The following is a 19,787-nucleotide window of genomic DNA, read 5'->3' as shown; positions in this document are numbered from 1 at the left end:
GGTGTTTGGAGGCTTGTCAGTTTCTGCTTATTAGCAGGATGTTGACTGATGCAACCCTGAAAAAATGGACAAGAGTAATGCAGGAGGAACCAATGATCTTGACATGATACTACTGTATATGGTAGTAATTAACTGCTTTAGGTAATATATGACTGTCAGGTATAGCAAGGTAAATATTTATCTGACAAAATGAATCAACGAAGCTTTAATAAACTTAAAAAGAAAGAACAATCACAAGCACCACACAAGGTACACGAAATGACATCTGAAACTGAAGGATTCGTTCTAAGTTGAGCAGCATTGCTTCTTTTCACTATTGGCATCACCGGCAGCGACATTGATCGTCTTCCCTTCTTTGACACCTCCAGCGGCACCTGCCCCGCCTTCATCTGATGCCACGGGCTTCTTGCTGATGGCCCTGTAAATGTCACCGAGAATCAGCTGGAATGCCTCCTCCACATTTGTGGCCTCAAGAGCTGAAGTCTCAATGTAGGACAGCCCTTCTGCCTCAGCAAACTTGTGCGCATCGTCTGTCGCGACGGCCCAAAGGTGCTTCAGATCAGTCTTGTTGCCGACGAGCATGATTCTGATGTTTGCATCAGCGTGGTCGCGAAGCTCCTTGAGCCACCGGCTGATGTTGTCAAAGGTTGTGGGCTTGCTCACGTCGTAGACCAGGACTGCTCCTAGAGCTCCACGGTAGTAAGCGCTGGTGATAGCTCTGTATCGCTCTTGGCCTGCGGTGTCCCAGATCTGCGCCTTGATTATCTTGCCCTCCACCTACATCAAGTCAAAGATTTCATGCAAATGGATCAGTTTCAATTTTTCCAACGCTAATGCATTTGTTTACATTCAATAGAGAGAACTAGTGTTCAGTAACTATCCAAAAAAGATAAAATTGGGAGGAGAGGCCATAATTTGGAACTTGGAAAGAATCTGAACTGGCTGATGAGTTGAAGGCCAAACTCCAAATAAGCATGACGCATATGGCACTGGAAGTTTATTACTTTATCATGGTAAGTTCATTAGAGGGTGCTATCCCAAAGTGTACAATTTAGTACAATCTGACTAGAACTGCAGCCTATTATATCTTCAAAGTATCATAGAGCATGGTGTCACAATTCTCTGTGTTGGTCCATTTTCAATTTCTTGGTCGGTATATAACAAGTGTGTGTTGATTGTCATTAGCATTTAGCAGCTTAAGCCTCGCAGCTAGACACTGTCAAAGCCTAGCAGGTACAACAAGAAAGAAAGAAAGAAACTTTAAGAGGTTATTAATATTACTGTGGAAAGTATTACTTTTGTTAAAAGGAAATTAAACTATTACTGTGGACAGAGGTACTAGTAGCTGTCAGGCAGTTGCTAAGCCAGGTACAGAATCGAGTGTGACAGTGAGATGAACGAGTAGTAAAGGTGGTGGCGCAGTTGGGATTATGGCCTATCAGGATATCACAATCAAGCCATTGGATCCCATAAGGCACACACGCAGCTGGCACCTCGTCATCGCCCACATGTATGTGGATGAGCGCTCCGCTCACACACTGTTGTTATTTTTTAAGCAGGAGCTGCAGCAACTTGTTACTCCTATCTCCATATTATTATGTATGTATGTATTGAGTTCCTCCTCTGGTTTTTTTTTTTAAAAAAAAAGAAGAAGAAGAAAGAAACTGTTTTCTGTGTGTTAAACGAAATTAGTGGAGTAAAATGATGCAAGTAGTGGAGTGGCGAGGTAGATGTGGAATTGATGAAATTGGTGATAGTAGATCATGGTTGAGCAGAAGCATGTGTGGTAGATCTAGGTAGCAAAGCTCACGTTTTTTTTAGCAGGAGAAAAAAGCAGAATGCGACAGAGAGGGGATTGCAGATTGGATCCCTGATCTGGATTTGTCAAAATAAAAAAGAATTGCTGGTTGAAGAGAAAGATCGGATCTAAGGTAGAGGAGGGGTTGCTTGCAGAAAATGGTAGATCGCGCGAGGAGAAAGAGGAATTGAATTGATTGAGAAAGGAATTACGAAGCAGCTAGGGTAGCTAGAGCTAGTGGTAAGTACAGTAAGCAGGAAGGAAGGAGATGAAAGATGGACATACATGGAGGGTGCGGGTGGCGAACTCGACGCCGATGGTGGACTTGGACTCGAGGCAGAACTCGTTGCGGGTGAAACGGGAGAGGAGGTTGGACTTGCCGACGCCGGAGTCGCCGATGAGAACCACCTTGAACAGGTAGTCGTACTCCTCCTCCGCACGCCGCGTCCCCGCCATCTATCCAATTCCCTTCCTCCCTTCTCTTCTGCTACTGCTACTTCTTTCTACTGCCTCTTCTTCACTTCCTCCTCAACAACAACAACTCAACTCTCAATAAAGCCAGCTCACTCTAGTCTATTGGGAGACTCACTCCTAGTAGTACTCCTAGATGACTTCCCAGCCGAATCAACCACCTGTCTCCACCGTTCCTTCCCCTTCGCGATTCGTGCTCCTTGCTTGCCTTCACGGCAATTCTTACATCATCACATCTACCCTACAGTTCAACAAGTTGTTTTACTCATTCATCGTGTGACACATCCAACGATCCAAAACCAACAGATGAAGTTGATCCGACGGCTCCGATCGATTAGAAATCACGCACCTCCCTCCGTTCCCCATCAGCATCGCACAAAATGCTGCCCCACCCGGCTCGTAGGGCGCTGATCGCGCAACTCCTCATCTCCTCTCGCATGCGATCGATCCTCCGCCCTCCTGTACGCGTTACGGCCGACTCCCGACGCCTCCGCTTCGGCCAATCAACGCCGTCATCCTCTCCCGCCTCGCCGCCGTCATCCTTGCCGATAGGATTATAACCGGGCGTCGGCGCCTGTCTCGCTGCCGTCACCCCGCGCCGACGGGTGTGGCACTGTGGCGTCCTGACCGTATTCACAGTTCCCCACCACCTGGACGGCCGAGAAGGAGGGGATCATGATCGACCAGGTCGGCTGCACTGGTTGAATTACCTCCAGCCTGACGTGTGACGTCAAGCACTGCAACTTCAGCGCCAAGGAGCAGCTGCAGAACCTCTTTGGTATTCAATCCTGCCGATCCCCTACCTCCATGTCATGGGTTTCTTGAGACAGTTAAATTCTAGCAGGGGCTCTAGCAATTTACAACTTGATATCGTAGTAATATATGATTGTTTTTTGTTTATTTCACAACTATTTAAAGAAACCTGATGGATTTTCTTCTGTATATATAGGTGAGATGAGAATTTTAACCAAGCTGAGTGGATATATATCTTTTCACTGCTTATGAGTGGAAAAGATAGCATTACAGTTCAATAATTTGCAATGCAAAAATTATAAATATAGCTTCTCAGGATAACTAGAATGTCATATTGTGATAACAATGCTGAAATTTCTTTCAACGGAGTAAGTAGTGTGCCTATTGATTGTCTGCTTTTCTCTGACTTTCCTGAAAAATACTGATACGAACTTATGGCTAATTCTGATATTGATACCATGATATGTCTGCACTACCAAAGTACCAATTCCTGATGAGTGCACACTAATTTTGAGGAAAACGATTGTAGTTCCAACTAAAATTAGCTTATTATTATTTGTTGAGTGCATTATCATAACTGGTTAGTCTTTTGAATATCTTCTGACAGTTCAATTCAAATGTATATCCAGATTGACCTGATTCAGGGTTGGGCATGCAATGATGGTCCTGTGACTACCCGAAGGTATTTATTTCTTTACCCTGTTTCTTCTTTCTTCTGATTGTTAGCCACTTCTATTTTGTAGCAATCTACAATACCGGAGCTAATTGCCACTACTCTTGAGAAATGCAAATTAAGCCTCATACTGCAAGATGCTGTAAGGCATCGTTAATAGATAGAGAATCTACTCAGAACATTCTCCATTTTGATGTTTGCATGCAGATTGATCCTTGAGAAATGCCATGCACTATAAGATGATTATATAGAAAATTTGGATATTTTTAAGATAAATTTGCAATATAACATTGCTATGGTCATCTTATATCATTCTTATGAAATGTTTTATTTTAGTTATTTGTCCAGCTGAGCCTAAAAAACATGATTGAGAAGCATCCGCGGAATCAATCGTATTATGCAGGATAAACATAATATTTTCTCCTGCAATGTAGAAGAACCTCCCCTAAGGGCTCTATGTATTTGCTCTACTCATTGGACTAATTGGAGATCTTTTTGATTTTTCTTCAGAGCACAATCAAACAACATGATGTAAGCACCATAAAGTTGACAGACTTTTGGCCACAGCGAGAAAGGGCACCGACAAAACCATTGGGTTGATGGTCGAAGGTGGCCAGTGCCTTCGTAGGTGAGAGAAATATGGATTTGCCAATTTGCAAAAAAGATAGTAGTGTTGCTCCTCCTAATGGTGACCAGGTCATGTGAACAGGACAAAATAAAAGGTCATGTGAACAGGACAAAATAAAAGGGAAAATGTGTTTGATGGGAGGTGAATAGGAATTGCCAATTATTTATGATTTATAAGAAAAATGGTAAACTTCTTATTGTAAATAATGAATTCTATTGTAAACGAGATATAAATCAAACATTGGATGGTGATGGATGGTGTGGACTTTTATGTCTACTCACTGATTATCAAAGTTGTACATTAGGAATTACATGGTTTCAGAAGATGGAACAGTTATAATATCATTATTTTTCTAAAAAACTAAACCTATCTCATTTTATGCTTGATAGCCAAAACATATAATTCTCTTGATTGTTTGATTTGCATTACTAAATACTACTGTAACGTTAGTACGGGCATATTACTAGTATACTATATTTGATAAAATACAGTGATAATAAATTTAGCATGCATCATCATGAAGCTGACACTTAGTAAATAAATGACAGCTTCAAAAGTATCCTCATGTGAAATTTGATTCTAAGACAAACAAACTTAGGCCCTGTTTAAGACCTTGTTTAGATGGGATTAAAACCTTTTAATCCCTATTGCATCGGATGTTTGGTCACTAATTATAAATATTAAACGTAGACTATTAATAAAACTCATTCTATAACCCTGTACTAATTCGCGAGACGAATCTATTGAGCCTAATTAATCCATAATTAGGCTATGTGATGCTACAGTAAACACACGCTAATTATAGATTAATTAGGCTTAAAAAATTTGTCACGTGAATTAACTCTCATTTATGTAATTAGTTTTATAAGTAATCTATGTTTAATACTCCAAATTCATCCGATATGACAGGGACTAAAGTTTACTCCCTGGATCTAAACACCACCTAAATCCCACCTCAAAATTTTTCACCCTGTCACATCGAACGTTTGAACATCTGCATAAAGTATTAAATTAATGCTAAAAATATAACTAATTGCACAGATTGCGACTAATTTACGAGACGAATCTTTTAAGCCTAATTACTTCATGATTTGATAATGTGGTGCTACAGTAAACATTGGCTAATGATGGATTGATTAGGCTTAATAAATTCGTCTCGCAGTTTACAAATGTATTCCGTAATTTGTTTTATTATTCGACTACGTTTGATACTTTAAATGTGTGTCCGTATATCCGATATAACACGCCAAAACTTTACGCTACTGGATCTAAACACCCCCTTAGCATAAGATTTTGACATATCATAATTTGTAGTGTTTCTATTTAGTTATTATGATAATCTTATATTAGATTTGTTTATTTTGGAACGAATACAATACTTGCCTTAGAGATACGTCGCTCCAAAATTGTGATGTCAAAATAAAATGCTATGTACGTAAATCTATGTCTTTTAGCTATTCTCTTCTTCCACACCAAGTCACGACTCACGACTCAGATGTTACATACGACAATATTGATGTATGGATTTCACTAATTCACTGCCTTCTATAAGGTGTGGGAGAAAATATTGCACTCCTTTGTATAATATTTTCTCTGTCCTAAAATATTACAATCAAGATGCCATTTGATCTATCCTACTTCCATCCAGATTCGTTAGATTGCAAAATTTTGGAGCAGGGGTCAACAAACCACGCTATCAGAAACCGTTACCCAAACCGCCGAGATAGTTAATTTGACATGAGAGACATTTATGGTTGAGAGATGTGATTCAATCGGAATCAAAATATTGAGGGAGATATAATAGACTTATTCGTATACATAGACATTCGTGCAAGGAGGTCATGGCCTTTCTTTTCAGCCTGCTGGCTGCTTAATCTACCGGGCTTTCTTTCATTCATTCCGTATTATAAACTATTTTGAGTTTGTCCTAAATTGATATTTTTATAACCGAGTTTAATGTATATTTAATTAAACTAATTTGATACTCTAAATATTGCTACGTTTCCTTATAAACTTATCAAACTTTAAAATTAATTGACCTAGGATAAACTTATAGTAATCCCTCCCTCACAAAAATAAGTTCATTCTTTTTACCCATCCCGCACATACCGTAAAGATTAGATTAGAGTATACTAATTTTTTAAGACTGCATGTAAATTTTCACTACCCGGCTTTTTAAGAAAGCCTGAAACATAACAGAGTCTTGCATGAAAACAAACTGAAAAGGAAAACGAAAACACATCAGTAACGCTGCCCATCTCCACGCAAGGAGAACCAAAGAGTAAACAGCAAAAAACCTCTCCTCCCAGTACACCAGTCAACAGCAGCACTATCCAATCCCCAAGTCATCTGGCAAAACATCTCTAGGCCCAAGTTGTGCCATCTATTCCATTAGCTTAGCTTTTTAACAACGTTGTTCAGCGGAGCACAATCTCCTTCCAGCGTTGCATCGTACACGACCTGCAAAACAGATTTAGGTAATTTATCTTCAACTAAAGCTCCCAACAAAGACTTGCAATCAGACCAACTTCACCCCCCCCCCCCCCCCCCCAAAAAAAAAAACTTTTGCTTAACTATTCTAACACCATCCCAAAAATCCTAATGTGATTATTCATTTTCTTTATCTACTCTCGATATATTTATTTTCTATTTTTATAAACTCGGATACAATTACTGTTCAACAACGAACTTATTCTAGAATAAACAGGAGGGGCTAAAAATGATCCTGTTGTGAGATGGAGCGGTACTGTGCAACGGAAGGATTAATAAACCGGATGGAATTGGATATACACACGCGTGTGGATATATTCTGGCATGGTAGGCCTCTCGCGTAAATTTATGATTGCAACATCTAATTAACACATGGGTAGAACATGCATGTATATGCATTAATAACAAGTTGGAAGCAGCTATCCGATCGCTAGCTGGTTTCTTGATTGGCACATACTATATATGATGGGTTGATATATGATCGATGATAGGTGAAAATAACTTGCAACTGATCCATCGATCGGGATTCTCCCTTATAAAAAAAACCTATTCATCGATCAATCCATCGAGAATCGAGATGATGATGACCGGGTGGACTATATACCGTCAACACAAATATAAAATCGTTCGTACGAAGGAGCGCACACTAATTCCTATTAACGTATATGCTCAGACTCTAGCACCTTTAAAGATTGGCTACATCATTAATTAGTGGTAGGCGAGTGACAATCGGTGATTTGGTTTAGTGGATACATCATATATGCATCGATCATTTTTAGACATGCAAGGCATATTAATTATATATATAAATATTAATACATCATATTTTAAATATAGTAACTTTTGATTATGAATTAATTAATCACATAATTATTTATTAGATTTATAGCTAAAATTGTTTGTATGTCGAAACGGAGAGGAGTACTATATTATCATGATGGTGATGGATGGATCGTCAACATGCACCTCTCACTCTCGGGCTATTGTCTGTTCATCCACCATATACATACGCGTATCCATATATTTATATGGTCGATCAATCACGCATATTTTACACACGCCGCCTACTGATCGATCGATCTCTCTGTCTCTTTCACAGGGACGATACAAACACGTTAGCAACCCAATAAACAAAGGAAAACACAGTGCATATATATAATTGCATCGATCGGGATTCGGGACCAAACATCATCATATCCATGAGATGAGTGGCCAGAGCGCGGAAACAGGGGACGAGCCGAGGCCAGGCAACCTCAAATATTAGTCTCTCTATCTCAGATATTAGTATCATTTTTTCTCATGTCATAATATAAAGTATATACTCCTTCTGGTTATATATTAATTGACGTTTTGGACAAAGTTAAGGTTAAACTTTTATAACTTTGACCATCAATAACTTTAAGAATATTTAGTTTAAAGAAACTAGAAAAACATATATAGATTTTTCTTTCAAAACACTACAATAAAAATAAATATGCATTTACTTATTGTATATATTATAATAGAAAAATAAGGTCAAATGTATATCTTGTAGAGCGTGTCATTGTCCAGTGTCAATTAAAATGAAACCGGAGGGAGTAGCTATTATCTCTTTATTCTTTAAATTTGATTTATTTTAAATCCTCTACCATTAAACCCCAATCATGTTACTTGTATGTACGCATGTGATCTAATTAAGGAGTAATTAAATTCTTTGTTGGTCTTCGTGTTAGAAGTGGTTGAGCTTTATATTTTGGGATGGAGGTAGTAGTGTATTAGATCCCTCCATATCTTTAGTTCTATATATAGAGACATGTGTTGTATGGTGAAGTAGGTAGTGGGCTCCACAATTACGCGCGCACTGCAGGGCAGCTATACTATATATGCATGCAGGATGCAGGTGAGGGCGGGCTTGAGCTCACCGTCGACACTAACAAAACAAAAGAAAGCAATCAAGAAGCTATATAGGTATGGGCAGCGCCGGCGTGGAGGATGCAGCGGCGGTGGCGGCGTTCCTGGAGCGGTGCGCGCCGTCGGGAGACGCGGCCTACGGCGAGCTCAAGGCGGTGCTGGGGCGCCTCCACGAGCCGACCACTCGCCGCGCCGCCCGCGCCTTCCTGACGGCGCTCCGGCCTTTCTGCTCCGGCGGCGACTCGCTGGCGCGCCACGGATTCCGCATCCACGACCTCTCCCTCCTCCACTGCGCCCACGACCACCAATTCTCAGGTACTCCGATGCATCCATCCATCGATTGGAGTAATTAGCTAGCTAGTCAGTCTTTTGCTCGATCGATCGATCCATCATCTGCATGCATGACTGCATCGATCGATCGTTCAGGCACCTCCATCGGTATTAATTTTTAGTTACTCCAATCCTAAGTAGTAGTAGTAGTAGTAATTAGTAAAGTAATTAAATTGACTGCCTGCGCCTAGGCCTGAGGAGCTAGCTACTATATCCATGGATCGATCAGAGTCAACTGAACTAATATAACGTCCGGCCTGTTCGTCATCGGTCCATCTCCTCCTCTCATTTCATCTACTTCTTCTTCAAAAAAAAAAAAAAACCAAAACAATAAGCTAGCAAACGGTCCTTGTCGATCACTTGTACATCATCTCAAAAGTCTGAATAATGCAGAGCGCGCGACGGCGACATCCGACCAATCACAGACATATGCAACTTGTTAACAAATTAACATTCTACAAGGAATTAAGGCATCGTTCGATCATCACAAATAATACCAAAGCTAGCTATAGTGTACTCACTTTCTAGCTAGCCATACATATATATACTACTGTAGTGTACATCTATAGATCGACATGACAATGCAATTAGTCCCTGCCATGGAATTTCAATTGCGTGCCGTCCAGTCATCTCCAACGTACTCCGATCGATCCTTCGATCAGCGAATATTTACTACCATACCTGTCGGCCCACAAGGATCCAATCGATCCATGGAATCATCGATCGATCATGCATATATGTATTCCACATATTATATATGGAATTGACACATGTCTTTTTCTCTCTCTTGTCTGCCCCTTATGGCCTTATCACCCCCCTCCTCCGATCCACCCATATCATTTGTCGGTCCGTGGATTATTCCAAAAATATACTAGTAAAAGATTAAGAGGAAACGCTAGCTATGACTAGCATCATATATATTCATATGTAGGAGCTACCGTACGTTCCACACATGCAAGAAATTAAGGTCCTGTTTGGTGAAGCGTCTCGTATCCATTGCTACTTTCAGGATCTTTAGCTCCCACCATTTAATATTTTTTTTTAGATAAGTACCATTTATATTTTGGGACTTAGCAGCCAGAAAAATGTGAAGCTCAAGCATCTTTACATTCTCTCTGTAGCTAATTATACTCACCCCAGCTTCCCAGATTAATAGAGCATAAGGTAGGTCCATCAATGATTGTGCCTAGTTGATCATACATTAATTCAATCCTCGAATATGTGGTTTGGTTTTGACTTAAAAAGTTGCAGCAACACTTAAGGATAGACAAGTAGGGCATGCTACATAGTTGGCTTTGTAGAGAGATGGGGGTGACTATGGTACAATTTTATCGATATTTCAACAATTTGAACTCGATGTTTTAGACGTGACTACATGTTGGACGTTCAATTTGTGAAAAAAAAAACATCAGGCTTGAATTTAAACACCGACAAAATTTCATAAAAATGAATATTAAAATGGTTAAACACAATCCAATCACATTTAAAACATTTTCTCTCTAACACACGAAACATCGGGTTTCATTGTTGAAACATTAATTTATAGATCCACGTGATTAAAGATGAAAAGGTAAGAAACACCATCAAAATCCTGTTGCAGATTTTTTTATCTAACTCATGAAACATCAAGTCAAAATAGTCGAAACATAAAAAATTCACAAAAAGTATTGATTTATATATGGATTCTTACTTCATTCCGAGCGGTGGCCAACGCCTGCCATGACTAAGGTGGAAAATAAGGAGAAGGAATTGACAAGCACTCATGAAATAGGGAGGAAAGTAATTAAAAAACGATGTGAAAAGGATAGAGTGCCGTGTCGATGTGAGATAAATGGATTTACGTTGGGAATGGGTGGCATGGCGTTAGATTTTTATTCCAAAACCATGTACCGGTTAGAAACATTCCCCATGATTATCCCATATATTTTAAACTTTTTAACGTAAAAAAAAATCCATTCATACACATTACCAACTATGATGGGTTTTATTTCTATTTTATAATTATAATCATATAGGATATTTGAACGAGCAACACATACGAATTTATCAAACACAGAGCAAAGAAAAATGTGCAGTAAGTATTTTAGCTAAACAAACAGTTATATGGTGCATTCATGCCACACATATATGTAGCATACTTTTTTTTTCCAATTAGAAAAAAAACCGAGAAAAGTGTATTTCCCATGTTATTTAGTAATATATCTTTCAGCTTCAATGGAGCAAAAGTCTTCGAGAAGATCCAATATACCTCGCACTCATCAGAATAAGTGGTGCTTAACGTGGTTAGAGAGCTGAGGAAAAAAACAATAAATCAACATAGCAACAAGTTAGCATTCATGTTCAAAAAGGAAGAAAAAACCACCAAGTTGGCACCTTTGAAGATTTCACCTAACCCACAAAGGCCACAGCCATGAGTTTATTCCACCTTCCCTTTTATTTTGGAGAACTTTACAGCCAAAAGCAATTGAGAATAATTTGATAGGGACCAAAGAAGACTACTCATGATCTACTAATAGAAGTATTGAATTTAAAAATATAAAGTTTTTCAAAAAAAACCCTAATAGTAATACCTTTGAGAAAATAAAAAAGAGGAAAAGAAATAATGAGAACAACCTCATCTTTTCGCTTATACTTATACTTATAAGCCAAAATTATTTTGCAATCTTTACTTTTAAATCACTGTAAGAACACGTATATAAAAATTTTAATCCTAAATTATTTTTTATTTGTAAATATATTGTTTAGCTTTTTTTTTTCTTAAATATAAGCCAAACGATGATCCTATAAAAGTGTAACAGAATCGGGGGCATATACTCTACTCCTACTCGTACGAGAAAAGAGAAGAGAAGCGTAATTACGGTAGTACCCCTGTCTCCTTCGTCACTGGCCACGGCGGTATATAACTCCCTCCGACCTCCCCGCCAATTTTTCCGCCTGTTTTAGTTTTCCTCCTTTCCACATCTCATCCATCGATTCATCCGATCCGACTCCGACCTAACCAATCCAATGGCCGCCGCCGCCGAGGTGGAGTCCTTCCTGGCGACGTGCGCGGCCTCCGGCGACGCGGCGTACGGCGCAGCCAAGGCCGTGCTCGAGCGCCTCCAGGACCCCGCCTCCCGCCCCGACGCCCGCCGCCTCCTCGGCGCCGTCCGCCGCCGCTTCGCCGGCCCCGCCGCCGGGGAGGAATGCTTCCGCACCTTCCACTTCCGCATCCACGACGTCGTCCTCGATCCCCACCTCCGAGGTATATATCCACCATCTCCACTCCCGCCCTTCCCCCTCGCGGATTCAGGGGTTTAGGAGAACCCTTCGGATGTCTTGTCATGTCACCCGCCCTTGCTTACTTGGTTGCTCGCAGATTCCTCCATCTGCTTCTCAATAATTTTTTTACAGTTTGGTAACTAAATACCTTTCACGATTTACTACTACTCTATTTGCTAGTAATTTGGATTCTTGCTAAAATCTTTTCTTGGCTGCTTGGCTAATTGAGTAATTCGGAACTGCTATTTGGTAGTTGGTACTACTAGTAGTTAGCTGCTAGTAATGGTTTTGTCACCACTCGCAACTGACCAGCCAAGCAAGTATGCTATCACCACATATAGTGAGCCTCTGCCTCCCATGGTAAAGAAAAGGGATAACCTAGATTGGAATCAACAACTGTGCTGTGCACACTGTTCTTTATAAATGACAATTGTATACTGTTGGTTCTGGCCAAATTGCTTACCACGTGTGATGCTGCTGTAAGCATTTCAAGGATGCATGTGCTAGGACAGATTTGATCCATATGTTCAGTTTCTGGGAACAATTCGTGTGGCTACTTGGATAATTTATGCCTTCTGTTTGCCTCATTAAAATAAAGACCCACCAATCCACAATGCTCTGCCTGTACCTTTTTCCTTTTTTCTCTTTTCAATTTTTATTTCTGCTGAAGGTTATTCACCTTTTCTAATTTATTCCTTGGCAGAACTACCTTTGCCCAACTTATCATCATATGGACAAAAGCATGGCATATGAGCCTGGTTCTTAACTTATCTCATAACAACAAAGTTAGGACACAAGTCAACCAACCATATTATTATAACTAGTAGTAATATTGGACAGCGTAGTAGTCTTTAAATCTGAGCAATTTCCTAGATTGTCTCATTGTCTGGAGTATGGACCTGACATGAATCCTCTTCTATCGTTTTGTCATTGTTATATTTATGTGTGTTGGCTCAATGGTAAAACCTTCCTATTTTTTATACCAATACATTACCCCTTTTTTCCCCCTCTTGTATGGTATTTATTGTTTGGTTTCCATAACTTACAAAGTTATCAACTGTTTATAGGATTCCAGCAGAGGAAGAAGCTAACGATGATGGAAATACCTAGCATTTTCATTCCTGAAGACTGGTCCTTCACTTTCTATGAGGGCCTCAATCGGCATCCAGATTCCATTTTCAGGGATAAGACAGTAGCTGAGCTGGGATGTGGCAATGGTTGGATATCCATTGCACTTGCAGAAAAGTGGTCCCCTTCGAAGGTTGGCATCTCTTTCCTGTGTACATTTTTAATTCATTGCTACTGTACAGAGGTGGGAGCTACAGCACTTAGACATTTACTAAGTCACAAGATATGAGTTTTGCTAATCCAATGACGGTCTACCTTGATTTGGTACGTCTAGAAACAACTATTGAAAGTAAGGCACTGCTCTATACCACAGAACTGTTTCAGTCTTGGTAAAATGTTGGCGTCCTTTGAGAATGAATAGTAAGGAAAACTAACATGTCATTTGATATTTTAAACTGCATGTACCACTGTATCTAATTAATTAGCACTTGCTCTATGTTACCTCACTTGTTCAACCTTTTTTTTTTTTGCCACAATCCAAGCTGAGCATTGCTTGTTTCTTTTGAAGGTCTATGGACTGGATATAAACCCAAGAGCTGTCAAGATTGCATGGATAAACCTTTACTTGAATGCACTAGATGACGATGGTCTCCCAATCTACGACGGGGAGGGGAAAACATTGCTGGATAGAGTAGAATTCTATGAATCTGATCTTCTCTCTTACTGCAGAGACAATAAAATTGAACTTGATCGCATTGTTGGATGCATACCACAGGTACAGTCATGCTAATATATTCTTTTTTGAAAGGAAATTATAGTAAACCAGACGGAAGGAAAACTCTTACTCCCCAAATCCTCCCTTTTCAGATTCTTAACCCAAATCCAGAAGCAATGTCAAAGATCGTAACTGAAAATTCCAGTGAGGAGTTCTTGTATTCATTGAGTAACTACTGTGCTCTTCAGGTAAACTGAAGAATATTTTCAGTATATTCACCTCAGTGAAAATGAATAAATATGCATGAAATATAATCCATTCAATTTATCTAATAACAATGGTGAATTATCTCCAAGCTATTGGAATATAGGACCAAGGCGTGAACTTCTACACTTGATAGATCTTCATATTCTTTAACCCCAGTAATCCACTGCCTGTTATCTTAGTGCACACCTTATTGCATCCAGGGTTTTGTTGAGGACCAATTTGGCCTTGGGTTGATTGCTCGGGCTGTTGAAGAAGGGATATCAGTCATAAAGCCTATGGGTATTATGATATTTAACATGGGTGGTCGACCAGGACAAGGTGTCTGCGAACGACTATTTCGACGCCGTGGATTTCGGATCACAAAACTGTGGCAAACAAAAATTATGCAGGTAGTGATGCTGTTATGAATCAGATGCTGGTATTATGCAGGTGTCTTTCATGCTGACATTATGGGCTGGTTTGGTCAAGAAATTGTACTTTATGTTTCACAATATCTTTTACTAGGCCTAGACTTTTCATCGATGAGTTTATGCTTTTACATCACATGTCCATTTTATTTACCATCGTTAGTCATATTACTAACTAGTTGGGTTAATTGCAGGCTGCTGACACAGATATTTCAGCTTTAGTGGAAATTGAGAAAAATAGCCGGCATCGCTTTGAGTTTTTCATGGATCTTGTTGGGGATCAGCCTGTCTGTGCACGCACAGCTTGGGCATACATGAAATCTGGTGGTCGTATTTCACATGCTTTGTCAGTGTATAGCTGTCAACTTCGCCAACCCAACCAGGTTCCTTGTGTATTCTTTAGATTTCTAAAAGCAATGTAATGACAGGAAAAATACTAATTCATATAACTTTCAGGTGAAGAAAATATTTGAGTTTCTTAAAGATGGGTTCCATGAAGTCAGCAGCTCCCTGGATTTGTCTTTTGATGATGATTCTGTTGCTGACGAAAAAATACCCTTCCTAGCATACCTAGCTAGTTTTTTGAAGGAGAATAAATACAATCCTTGTGAACCACCAGCTGGTTGTCTAAACTTCCGGAATCTTGTTGCTGGATTTATGAAGAGCTACCACCATATCCCATTAACTCCTGATGTAAGACTTGGTGTCTGTTATAGTTATAGTTACATTCACTCATTAGAAATTAAAATAATTGATATTTTTTATCGTCCTCCAGAATGTTGTTGTTTTCCCTTCCCGTGCTGTGGCAATAGAAAATGCTCTTCGATTATTCTCACCAGCGCTTGCGATCGTTGATGAACATCTGACCAGACACTTGCCAAAGCAATGGTTAACTTCTTTAGCAATTGAGGTACATTAATTTCTCTCTTTTCTGTGAGCGAGTCTTGTGCACATTGACCAGAATTTGTTTGGCGCATCTGAGCTCTACTTTAGTAGTCTCTGTCATCTTCTTTTTCTTTGTTTTACTTTCTTTTGTTTTAAAAATATCTTTTTCATAAGGAGAAGTGGAGAAGAAAGTATGGACAAGACTCATAAGACACTCATTCTATTATAGAATGCAATAATGTTGATGCTGCTACCTCCTTTTGAATTTCAGGGAAAAGCCAAAGATACAGTTACTGTAATTGAGGCACCACGCCAATCTGATTTGTTGATTGAGTTGATCAGGAAACTGAAGCCTCAGGTGGTTGTTACTGGCATGGCTCAGTTTGAGGCTATCACAAGTGCTGCTTTTGAGAACTTATTAAGTGTAACGAAGGATGTTGGTTCTCGGTTATTCATCGATATTTCAGAGCATCTGGAGTTGTCTAGTTTGCCAAGCTCTAATGGTGTATTAAAATACCTTGCTGGAAAGACCCTACCTTCCCATGCAGCTATACTATGCGGTTTAGTAAAGAATCAGGTGCCTGTAACTATTGCAGCAGCTAATTTTAATTGAGTGAGCTTAAATTTCTCTACTATATTGTTTTCTTTTGCATTTGCTTTATCTTATTTTGGATTAAATCCCTGCAGGTTTATTCTGATCTGGAGGTTGCTTTTGCCATTTCTGAAGATGCAGCTGTTTATAGGGCATTATCACAAACTATTGAGCTATTGGAAGGGCATACGTCTCAGATCAGCCAGCACTATTATGGTTGTCTTTTCCATGAGCTACTGGCATTTCAAATTGCTGATCGGCATCCACAACAAGAAGTAAACATGACTTGTCTCTTATTCTTAATCTCACGCATCCTTATGGTGATCTTGGATATGTAATGGCAGAAACCAGCTACTTCTTAATTTATGAATTGGTCTTCCTTTGTTGGATAAAACACACTATAGTAAACAGCTAAATTTTTTAGAAGAGTTTGATGTGTTTTTTACTTATTTTATCTTATGTCTAATTATAAGCGAAGTTAATAATTTTCCAGTGGACTATTTTTGTGAACTTAAAGTATCTTTTTTGGTTTGTGGTCTTTATTTTTTTTTTCTTGCTCTTTTTCAGAGACTGCCTGCAGAAGTGATACCTCAGAAGATGATAGGATTTTCAAGTTCAGCTATGTCTACCCTAAAAGAAGCTGAATTTTTCATTCCTGACTCCAAAGAATCCAGTGTCATTCATATGGATTTAGATCGCAGCTTCTTGCCAGTGCCTTCTGCAGTGAATGCCTCCATTTTTGAAAGTTTTGTTAGGCAGAACATTACTGAGTCTGAAACTGATGTCCGTTCCAGCATTCAGCAGCTGGTGAAAGATAGCTATGGTTTCCCAGCAGATGGTTGTTCTGAAATATTATATGGCAACACCTGTCTTGCACTCTTCAACAAGCTTGTCCTTTGCTGCATCCAAGACCAGGGCACCTTACTTTTCCCCTTGGGTGCTAATGGTCACTATGTCTCAGCAGCAAAGTTTGTGAATGCAAATACACTGACTATTCCGACAAAGTTAGAATCAGGCTTCAAGATTGAACCACGGGTTCTAGCTGACACACTTGAGACAGTATCTAGGCCATGGGTTTATATTTCTGGCCCCACAATTAACCCTACTGGTTTCCTGTACAGTGACAGTGATATTCAAGAGCTCCTTTCTGTTTGTGCTAAATATGGAGCTAGGGTAGTAATAGATACCTCCTTCTCTGGTCTGGAATTCCAAACTGATGGCTGGAGTCGATGGAATTTGGAAAGATGTCTTTCTGCTGTGAATTGTCCAAAACCCTCGTTCTCTGTAGCTCTTCTCGGAGAACTGTCCTTTGAGCTGACTGCTGCAGGGCATGACTTTGGGTTTCTGATTTTGAATGACTCATCCTTGGTTGACACATTTCACAGTTTCCCAAGCTTGAGTCGTCCCCACAGTACGCTGAAGTACACTTTCAAAAAACTACTGGGCCTCAAGAATCAGAAGGATGAACACTTCTCCAATCTCATTATGGAGCAGAAGGACACACTAAAGAGTCGTGCTGACCACTTGATAAAGGTTACCTTCTCATAACATTCTGAATGATACTTCCAATTAAGCTTTCATTCACAATTCTGATCCCTTTGGAAGTAAGATCAACGGCAGGGCTTAAAATATGAAATTAGTAACTTTATGTTTCCATGATATTATATTCAAAAACTAGCTAGACCTATCTTGGGACATTGAAATGATCTGGCTAGAATTTGCTAGGCATACTTTGCACAATGCTGCAACTTACTAGACATACTAGACTCTGAGATTTTTTTTTTTTGACTGAAAGACTCTGAGATTTTTGCAGCTACGTATGGCGGTTTCTTCATCTCTTTGTTTTTTTTGCTATGAACAGACACTTGAGGGCTGTGGCTGGGATGTTGCTGGCAGTCATGGTGGCATATCGATGCTGGCGAAACCGACTGCCTACATCGGCAAAACTATCAAGGTGGATGGTTTTGATGGCAAGCTAGATGGCTGCAACATCAAGGAAGCCATTCTCAGGTCCACCGGGTTGTGCATAAACAGCAGCTCATGGACAGGAATACCGGATCACTGTCGGTTCAGCTTTGCTCTGGAGAGCAGCGAATTCGAGCGTGCAATGGGCTGCATAGTTCGCTTCAAGGAGTTGGTTCTTGGAAGCAAGGCTTCTCATCAGATCAATGGTAACTAAATGAAATTTCCCATCGTCGTGGAAACTGAATCCTGAAGAAATGTAGCCACTACATACATATTATTATCCATTGTTAGCCTGTCCTGTTCGGGGCTGATTGAACATTTTTGTGCTTAGAAAAAGAATAATGAGCACAGGAAGGCTGGTATGAATGTAGTAGCAAACTGGAATTAAGTCTGAACGACGTATTGGCATGGCATATTTCTCCAGAAGATGATGCTTCTTTTATTTTCTGCTATCTTTATGCTTACGTTTCATCCATATTTATCCCTACTTGCTCGTTAAGATGGCACCACAAATATGCGGATGAGATTATTGTATTTCCTTTATGGTAGTATTATTATCACTTTTTTCTTTAATAATACGAAATATCTTGATGTAAGTTTGCTGCCTTCCTTTTTTAGTAATCACAAAAATAAAATGTCTAAACAAAAATTCCATGGCATTGATTTATTGATTTAAAAAAGGAACAACTTTTCCTTAGACTAGTAATATCTAGTAACAAACAAACTTTAGAAAAGCGTAAATACATGACCGTGTTACCTTTTAGATATATATTTAATTATTTGTTTCATTAAAAATAGTTGTACAAATATGAAAAATGTAAATCATAATCAAAGTTTTTTTATAACAAAACGATATGCAAGAAAATAAATAATAATCACATATTTTTAAATAAGACAAATGGTTAAATATATGTTACATATTAACATTGTCGTGTATTGAAGAAAAAGAAAACAATAATACTTAGGTTAAAATATGTGAAAAATCAAAGGCATTATATATTTTAAAAAACAAACAAAGGAGTGTAATCAGGCCTGGTTTAGTTCCCTAAATTTTTTTCCAAAAATATCACATCGAATCTTTGGACACATGTATGGAGCATTAAAATAGATTAAAAAACTAATTGCATAGTTAGGGGGGAAATCACGAGATGAATCTTTTGAGCCTAATTAGTCCCTGATTAACCATAAATGCTACAGTAACCACATATGCTAATGACGGATTAATTAAGCTCAAAATATTCGTCTTGCGGTTTCTAGCTGAGTTATGAAATTTGTTTTTTTTATTCGTGTCCGAAAACCTCTTTCGACATCCGATCAAACATTCAATGTGACACCCAAAAATTTTCTTTTTGCGAACTACACATGCCCTCAATGGCCGAACCAGCTCCTAGATTGGTTAGGCGGTAGTCTAGTCTGAGCTTTTTGTCGCCAGGCTTGGATGTGGCCGTTAGGGGGTGTTTGGGAGAGAGGGACCCTAGGGACTAGGGACTTATTTTTTTTAGAGCTCCCAAACACCCCCCCTAGTTGTATCATTGGCTAGGTAGGGGTTGTTTGATTGTTGCTTAAGATTGACATGACTTGCTTGCCAGAAGTG

The 19,787-nt window shown here is 39.3% G+C and overlaps 2 protein-coding genes and 1 long non-coding RNA gene across 4 annotated transcripts; 2 read left to right on the top strand and 1 right to left on the bottom strand.

The window, feature by feature from the left end:
- Positions 1-98: 98 nt before the first annotated feature.
- On the bottom strand, positions 99-2,377 carry LOC127773739 (ras-related protein RABA2a-like). Its single transcript, XM_052299907.1, has 2 exons — positions 2,084-2,377; positions 99-777 (listed from the first exon to the last, which is right to left on the bottom strand). Exons 1-2 carry the CDS (start codon positions 2,252-2,254, stop codon positions 286-288), a joined length of 663 nt encoding a protein of 220 aa, XP_052155867.1. The 5' UTR covers positions 2,255-2,377; the 3' UTR covers positions 99-285.
- LOC127773741 (uncharacterized) lies at positions 1,398-4,459 on the top strand. Its single transcript, XR_008017627.1, has 3 exons — positions 1,398-1,510; positions 3,652-3,704; positions 4,206-4,459. It is a non-coding gene; the product is annotated as an uncharacterized LOC127773741 (long non-coding RNA).
- A 4,241-nt stretch (positions 4,460-8,700) lies between these two features.
- LOC127773737 (methionine S-methyltransferase) lies at positions 8,701-18,638 on the top strand. Of its 2 annotated transcripts, none has more exons than XM_052299903.1 (12): positions 8,701-9,018; positions 13,362-13,555; positions 13,931-14,137; positions 14,230-14,325; positions 14,545-14,733; positions 14,946-15,134; positions 15,208-15,444; positions 15,527-15,661; positions 15,908-16,213; positions 16,324-16,503; positions 16,796-17,761; positions 18,090-18,638. In XM_052299903.1, the coding sequence occupies exons 1-12, from the start codon at positions 8,763-8,765 to the stop codon at positions 18,405-18,407; spliced, it is 3,273 nt and encodes a 1,090-aa protein (XP_052155863.1). In that variant the 5' UTR covers positions 8,701-8,762; the 3' UTR covers positions 18,408-18,638. The 2 variants fall into 2 exon arrangements, with proteins under 2 accessions (XP_052155863.1, XP_052155864.1); XM_052299904.1 differs by lacking the exon at positions 8,701-9,018 and adding an exon at positions 11,296-12,277.
- Positions 18,639-19,787: the final 1,149 nt, after the last annotated feature.

Source organism: Oryza glaberrima, chromosome 5, assembly GCF_000147395.1.
Source record: "Oryza glaberrima chromosome 5, OglaRS2, whole genome shotgun sequence".
In the NCBI taxonomy this organism is placed as follows: Eukaryota; Viridiplantae; Streptophyta; class Magnoliopsida; order Poales; family Poaceae; genus Oryza; species Oryza glaberrima.
The sequence above is the reverse complement of the archived record's forward strand: the minus strand, read 5'-3'. Positions and strand labels throughout refer to the sequence as shown.

Bases quoted from the DNA above. Each gene is read 5' to 3' on its own strand.
- LOC127773739 (XM_052299907.1), bottom strand. From the start codon at position 2,254: ATGGCGGGGACGCGGCGTGCGGAGGAGGAGTACGACTACCTGTTCAAG. The intron at 778-2,083 runs GTATGTCCATCT...GACTTGATGTAG, and splicing joins TCGCCACCCGCACCCTCCAT to GTGGAGGGCAAGATAATCAA.
- LOC127773737 (XM_052299903.1), top strand. From the start codon at position 8,763: ATGGGCAGCGCCGGCGTGGAGGATGCAGCGGCGGTGGCGGCGTTCCTG. The intron at 14,734-14,945 runs GTAGTGATGCTG...GGTTAATTGCAG, and splicing joins GGCAAACAAAAATTATGCAG to GCTGCTGACACAGATATTTC. The intron at 16,214-16,323 runs GTGCCTGTAACT...AAATCCCTGCAG, and splicing joins GCGGTTTAGTAAAGAATCAG to GTTTATTCTGATCTGGAGGT.